This window comes from Panthera uncia (genome assembly GCF_023721935.1).
Source record: "Panthera uncia isolate 11264 chromosome B3 unlocalized genomic scaffold, Puncia_PCG_1.0 HiC_scaffold_1, whole genome shotgun sequence".
NCBI lineage: Eukaryota > Metazoa > Chordata > Mammalia > Carnivora > Felidae > Panthera > Panthera uncia.
The window spans coordinates 116,094,268-116,102,211 of NW_026057582.1; the positions used below are offsets into that span (position 1 = coordinate 116,094,268).

Sequence of the window (7,944 nt, forward strand, 5' to 3'; positions counted from 1 at the left end):
CAGTGGAGGTCAAGCTGGGTGACCTGGGGTAGGAGCAGCAGAGTGGGAACAAGCCTGTGTTCTTCCTATTACCCAGTGGATAGTGTCAACTGTCACTTTTATACGGCCAATTGCTATGATGATCTGTTTTGAAGCTGGATGGAGTTCATTATATAATATTCTACCTTTTTGCATACATTTGAAATTTTCCATAAACATTTTTTCATGGATGTTTTTAAAAGGTCAAAATATATAGTGGTCTACACAAACTCTTAAGTAAAATATCTGGTACGAAGAAACCATATTTTACAAACATCTTAAGTGTGTTCTAAGCATTCAGACTTAGATGAGAATTGTTTCAATTTTTCTTTTTATTATAACATGAACTAAATTTAAGAAATTAGTCTTTTGACTTTATTTCCCAGAGTTGTTAGATCTAAATGACAATATAACTCATTATGAAAATATACTGAAAAGTACAAGAGCTGATGTAAAATGGTAATCAAGGTTCCAGGTATCAAGGGATTAGAGTAAGTGAAGAATGAAACCGGTCAGGCTGTAGTCTGACAGACACAGGATGCGCTGGTTTAGCATGGTGCCATCAAAGAATAGGAAGACCATCAAATGTGTGGTGGTAAGTCACAGTGTGAGAAACATTGCCTCAGGCAACTTCCTACCCTCTTTTTTTTTTTTTTTGTAAATTAGTTTTTCTTCATTTAGTAACTTAGGTTTCTCTTTTAACATTTTAAAATTAAAATAAGTCATCAAACAGGAGTCATTTTTACAGGTAAGGTAAATCACAGGATAATGTATTAGGAAAATTTTGTTCCTTTTTAAATCAAAAAGCCTTCAGATGGTCAGGGATTGATGGAGTGGGGAAGACAAATGTACATTTCAGATTTTCATCACCAATGAAAAAATACAGCATTTTTATAGACTTAAAACTGTCAGTGCATTTAGATTTTGGTGAAGGAAAATTTAAAATACCTCTATAATAATACAATGTTAATAGAAATTGGCCATGTACTGAGGTCATTTTAGTGAGCTACCATCATGTAAATATAAGAAAAGTAATTTCTTGGTCCAAATCAGTGAAACTTTAAAAAAGATTGTCTCTAGAGAACATTTTTTGAGAACAATGTTTTTTCAGACACATTCTGATACTCAAATTCACTTTATAACACAATTATAGATTAACCTTTTAATTACATTTTTCTTAAAAAGCTGTGAGATTTCCATTTCTTCGGGAGACATTTTCACCACTGTGTTGTTCAATTCCACAGGTTAAGTTTTCTTCATTATTACTAAGAACTTCATACATGTTAGACAGATTGCCATTCATTGCTTTTTCATCTTGTCGAAAAGACACAGGGAGACTTGCTAGAGTAAAGCTGACATCTTTAAAGGCATGCAACAAGAATATTCCCACAATGATTGTAAAGAAGCCACTCAAAGTACCAATGACATCATCAACAGGCATATCTTGCCACTCCTTAAAAAGAATAGCTGAACAAGTTAAAACTGATGCTGTAAAGAATACATAATATATTGGAGTCACAATGGAAGTGTTGAATATATCCAGAGCCCTGTTCAGGTAATTAATCTGTGTGCTTACACAGACTATAAGGCTCAGCAGCAGAATCCAGGCCAGGGGATGTCGCAGCACAGGCTTTCCAGCAAACAGCTCTTTGATAGCAATGCCCAGGCCCTTAACACAGGAGACTGAAAATGCTCCAATTACAGAGCAGATTGTTATGTACACAAGAATGTTTGTCCGTCCATGGCGAGGTCCCACCACGAAGATTAAGATCAATGACACAATGACCACAAGTGTTGCAAAGACCACAAAACCTGGAGGAGGCAAGAAGAGGCTTATTTAGTAATTGTGTAAGTATTAAAAGAAACCCCTGAGAATCCAAAACTCAATACGAAGGAGAAAAGGTGTGTCCCTAAAATAAGTACTAGATTTCTTTTGCTACCCTAGCAAAAGCACACTCATAAAAATTTAGTTAAGTGTATACACTGGAAGCACCATAACGTGCTTCATATTCACAAATTGTTATACCACTAACATTTTTAACATAGTATCTCAGGCCCCATGATAATTAGACCATAGGAAACATCAGAATGATTCACAGCCACCTATTCTAGAAGATCTTACTACTTCCTACCCACTGGAATGCTCTAATTCCAAGAATGGAAATAATCAGAAACTAGTGGAGAGAAATTATGAGATGATCTTGAACACTCAACAATTTATAGATGCTGAAAAGAACAGCAGTTATAAAGTTCATCCTAAAAGGAGTAAATTTTTTAAATATTTAGATACAATATTTAGAGACAAACACTGGGGTAAACAGCAAATCAATAAAAGAATCTGAAAAGTATTGGCAGGGTTCTCATTGAATATGGAGAACTGAACTTAGCAAACAACTGTGTAGCACCATGGGCCAGGCACTTTTCTCAGAAATTTGCACTGATTAATTCATTTAATCCTCACAACTACCCAATAATATCAATACTATCATCTGCATTTTAAGATGAGGAAATTGAGCAGTCACTCCTTAAACTCTGCTAATAAATAAGTAGTAATAGGATTCTTAAAGAAGCAAATGTACAAAAACAAGAACAGGTAAAGGAGATGACAGTAACATTATGGAAGCCAAAAAGCAGAAGATAACTCATAACTGATAAAGCATATCCACGAAAGCTGAATCCCACATCAGCAGTGATCAAAGACTAGAATGTAACTCAGTTTGCAGCACAGAACTTTCCAAAGATACAGTGTATCTCTGGAAGTGGGGTTAAGGGGAGACTGAGAAACAGGAGGCCTGGCTGAAAGTCTAGTAAATTATCCCAGAATCCCTGCTCAGTTCTGAACATCTGAGTGACTGTTCTTCCTGCCACAGTGAACTGGAGGACTCTGGGCCAGTTGAGTATGAAGGTACCACACTGACACAGAACTTTAGGGTAAGGTAAATGTCTATGCCATTGACTCCCCCTGTCCCACTCAACTCCCAGGACTCAGGCAGCCAAGCAGGAGGTTTTGCTGGGGATTTGACAAGCCCGACATTCAGAAGGCAGCCAAGGATCACCAGGAGAGGCACCAAAACAAACAGAAACAAACAATGATGAAATACCAGAGAAGCAACCAGAACTTGAAGGGGCAAAATTGGAGAAAAAGATAAGGTCCACACTCATCTCTCTGCTTTCTCCCTTGCAATGACTGCCAGTTCTAGAGTAGGGAGTAAGGATGGGCATAAAGGCCAGCAGAAAGTGGTGACTTGAGGCATGTGGAAGTTTCAGTAGACTAGGCAAAAATAAACCTTGGAATTTTGGGCTGCCTAAGCAGCTAGGACACAATGGACCAAGATTCCAGAAAGGAAGGCACTGAAGACAAGTGAGCCCAAATTTCTATGTGCAACTCCCCTTAAGGCATTTGTAGGCACAGAAGCTGCACGTGCCTAGGTTAGAGAAGCCAAGTGGACAGCCTGGTGAAAAAGCAAGAGAGCTGAGTGAAGAGGCCTGCAATCTTGGAATGCTAACACAGACACTGCCATTCAAAGTTCACCAAGGTGGAAGGTCCAAGTAAACATCCCAGGCTATCAGTTGAGAGAAAAGGACTTTGATCAAGAATATAAGCAAAATGGAAAGACACCAGCCCCTAAAAAGATAGAAGCAACACTTTAAAAGTAATCTGTACTTGTATCTGCCTGACAGAAGAAATTTAGGTTCTCTCTGAAGGAATAAAACATCATTTAGAGCCTTTACACTTTTTAATATTGTATGTCCAGCATTTAACTGGAACTGCCAAAAGACAAAACTAAATGACTGAAAACAAAAGAAAAAATGGAGCCCACAAATAATCTTGACGTTGAAGTTTGCAGAAAAACTTTAAAATAACCAGGACTCTCTGAGGACTTGCTGCATACCACCATGCATGTAGTTGACCATACATATATGTGAAATGTTGAGAGGGTGAATTTTGTGTTGTGTTTTTTTGGCACACACACACACCAAAGAATAAAAGCAAGCTCTTGGAAATTAAACATGAAATAGCAGAAATAAAAAGTCAAAGAGCTGTAAGACAAAACTGAGGATATCTCCCCGGACACAGAGCTAAAAGGAAAAATGGTAAAAACAGGGAAAATATATATAAGAAAAGTCATGGTACAATCAAGGAAGTCCAATCAACAGAAGAATAAGAATTTCACAAAGAGAAAACAAAGAAAATTAAAGGACAAACTGGTTTCCTAGAGTGAGATACACATTTCCAGATTTAAAAAAATCCATCAAGTATCTGGGACAATGGATAAAACTGGCCCACAGCTAGGTACATCAGTGGAAAATTTCAGATGACAAGAACAAAGACGACATCCTGAAGGTTTCTAAAGATAAAAGATGGGTCACATATTAAAGATAAAGAATCAACTGTGTTTGATTTCTTAGCAGCAACAATGGAAGTGAGAAGACAATGAGGTCACATAGATTAAAGGCATTTTTATATATACAAAGTCTCAAAAAGTCTCATCTCTTCTGTGCCTTTCTTCTCTCCTACAACAGTGGCTCCAACCAAAACGAAGGAGTAAAACCAGGATTCAGAGCAAGAAAAAATAGAAAGTGGGGGGGATCCTCTACAATGCTGATGAAGGAAAATCTAGAATGACAAATGTGCTAGCACCCTCAAGATACCAGTCTAGACTAAGGCCAAAAGAGTCTCTGGCAGAGATTTCCAGAAGAGATGAAACTGCAGAATACCTAATGTGTTTGAAATTTCTGAGGGGAGAATTAAGACCACTGGAGAAAAGCTTCAAGATGGACTGGTATATTCACAAAAAAGTTATCAAACAATATCCTTATTAGTAAAGGAGAAGAAATCACAATGTATCATATGTCTAAACTGGGAATAAAAGTTATGTAGTGATTATAAATAAATCACTTAAACGGAACTAAGTACATACAATAGGTAGTAGATATAACAGATGATGCCTAAAGCCAAAGAGACTAGCAGCAATATAAGCACGTTATTTATAGACAAAGAGTTAAAAGAACAAAATAAACAAGGGTTTAGGGGCTGATAGGGGAGGAAAATGACCACTATTTTTCCTAATAAGCTATGTAGAACAATTTGTCTCTTTACATGCACATAAAATTTTAGTTAAAATAAAAACTAAATAAAAAAGCAAACTAGTAAGACTGATACAGCTTTTATTATTTCTTACCTGGATCTCCTAGCTTGTGAGACATTTCATTTAGAGTCTCGATCTCCTCTTCTTTTGGAGCATGAATGACCATAACTGTAGATCCTAGAATACTTAGCAACCATCCAATTTTCCCATGAAGATTAAGTCTTTCATTTAGAAAGTATGAAGAAAGAATGGCACTAAAATGGTGGAGAGGAGTGTGGAACATTAAAATAATCACACTTTTCTCATATTTAAATATCAACACAACTCAGAATTTTAAGTTATTAAAAAACTAAAACACTGTGAACTTGTAAAGATTCTGGCTTTTAGACAAAGCTAAAATGAAAGTTTCCAGAGAAACACTGGTTTCATCATACACTAAACCAGCATAGTTACCGTATTTCCACTGTAGAAAATATGAAACTTACAATAAATGGAGCTGTGGCACAAATTTATAGCATTTTTATAGCATTTTATAGCATTTATAGCCTAAGAATATAAGTCCAAACCCAAATTTTGTACTTAAAATTGGCTCAACTTTATTTATCCATACTGGTTGATGCATACTTCCTATGTGTTCATGTAATAATTTGTCTATTAATTAAATCATCAAGTTTAAAATTTTTTTTGATGTTTATTTGATAAAGAGACAGAGCATGAATGGGGAAGGGGCAGAGAGTGAGGGAGACACAGAATCCGAAGCAGGCTCCAGGATCTGAGCTGTCAGCACAGAGCCCAACACGGGGCTCAAATCCATGAGCTGTGAGATCAAGACCTGAGCCAAAGTCGGATGCTTAACCCACTGAGCCACCCAGGTACCCCTAAGTTATCAAATTTTAATACATTATAGCCAGTTTAATCCAAATCTAAAAATGTATATAATGTAAACCTATAAATATAATGGTATAATATACAGAAAATTCAGGGTAAAAGACAATGTACCATAATATATCATTATATATTACATAGTATCTTGAAAAATTATGTAATTTACATATAATATCAATTTATATATGTATACAAACTATCTTGGGGGAGAAAAATTAAAAGAAAACTTATTAATCAACTTTGAGAATAGTAGCCCAAATCCAACTTCAACTATTAGGGACTAAGCTAATTAGCTATTGGGGCTAAGCATTAAGATAACAGAAAAAGGACAAATCTTGGACTGCTCCAAATGAGTACCCCGAATCAGGCTTCAGAGGCACATAATCTTGCACCAAATCACTGATTTTCTGTAGTAGGTATAAAAACTGATTTATCATCAACCATCATCTATCAAAGTGTACATGTCTCAAATGATAAATGTTCCAACAAGTCCAACTTGAAATTTTAAAAAATTGTAATAAAAGTAGAACTATCATTGGCTCTGAATACAAGCAAGAAAAGCATAGATGCATTTTCTCTCCCAAATTGACAGCATGCCTATGCACAAAAGATAACCCTTTAAAAGCAAATTAATACACAGCTTAAAAAAAGTTCTCAAGATTGTTTAAATATAAATTATTCTGAGCATGTATAATTAGATGGTACTGAATACTTCATGGACTAAAATACCGACTGCTGTTTCTACATATGAAATGTAGTGTCCTTACCTTACTAGGACGCTGAGAGCTCCTAACGGAGTCACTAGGGTGGCTGGTGCAAAGGCATATGCAGCAAAGTTGACCACCTCACCTGCTCCCACTTGGGAGATAGACAACAAAAGAAACTCAGGAACAAATCACTCAAAATGGAAATGACTGCATTTTATTTTCATTTAGAGTTGACCCATGAACTGGAGTTTAAACTTTGTCCACTTACATGTACATTTTAACCACTGTAGATGTATTCTGTATGATCTTAATATTTTCTCTAGTTTATTAAGAATACAACGTATGATACATATAACATACAAAATATATGCTAATCAACTATGTTGTTGGTTAAGCCTTCTGGTCAATAGTGCACTAATAGTAAAGTTTTTAGGGAGTCAAAAGTTATTTGTAGACTGTCAACTGCACAGGGGGTTGGTGCTACTAACTCCCATGTTGTTGAAGGGTCATACACACACACACACACACACACACACACATATAATAATGTACTATTTATATATTATGTACTGTTTATATATTATGTACTATTTCAATTGTATTTAGCAATTTATTTTCTCCCAGCTATTCATAAAGGTTCTTCTGTAAATTATCAACACTAAAGTTCCAACTAATTAGAAACAAATCTATAATTTTAACTGGAAGAGACCTAATTTATGCTTACAGATTTTTTAAAATAAAATTTTAATAGATACCTATATCCTATGAGAACAAACACAAATCAATTAAAAGCAGCTAAAACTGGTGTAAAAGCACTTCTCCCAAGTCTTTTTCACTAGCTTTTTCTTTTTTTAAAACCCAACTCTTATATTTGAAGGACATCCTTAGGTACCTACAATGTTCCAGATGCTGTGGTAGGATCAGGAAATGCAGCACTGAGCAAAAGAAAGATACTGTTCTCCTAAAATTTACATTTTGTGAGGGAAAAAACAGGCAAAATAAAGGTCAAGTGATTAGCCCACGCAGTGTAGAAAAACAAAGTGACAGAAAGGAATGGAGTGCTGCTGAGGGCAGGATCGTGGTGCCAAACATGGGCACTCTGATAGGAAACTTTTAGACAGTCTGGTCTGAAGTAAAATATTTACCTGCAGCTATCCGGGGGGGGGGGGGGGGGGGGAAAACTACCCAGCAGGGAGGCACCACAAAAAAACCCTCCCACAACCCGCACGTTTGCGACACGGGAA

The 7,944-nt window shown here is 36.2% G+C and overlaps 1 protein-coding gene across 3 annotated transcripts in view; it reads right to left on the reverse strand.

Annotated features, from left to right (window-relative positions):
* Window positions 1–433: 433 nt before the first annotated feature.
* The window catches only part of NIPA2 (NIPA magnesium transporter 2), a 26,096-nt gene continuing 18,585 nt past the window's right edge, over window positions 434–7,944 (reverse strand). For all 3 annotated transcript variants that reach the window (XM_049613933.1, XM_049613931.1, XM_049613932.1), the window contains exons 5-7: window positions 6,761–6,851; window positions 5,202–5,362; window positions 434–1,830 (exon numbers count right to left, since the gene is read on the reverse strand). In XM_049613933.1, the coding sequence (XP_049469890.1) occupies window positions 1,196–1,830; window positions 5,202–5,362; window positions 6,761–6,851 (887 nt within the window). In that variant the 3' untranslated portion in view covers window positions 434–1,195. The remainder of the gene's footprint in view (window positions 1,831–5,201; window positions 5,363–6,760; window positions 6,852–7,944) is intronic.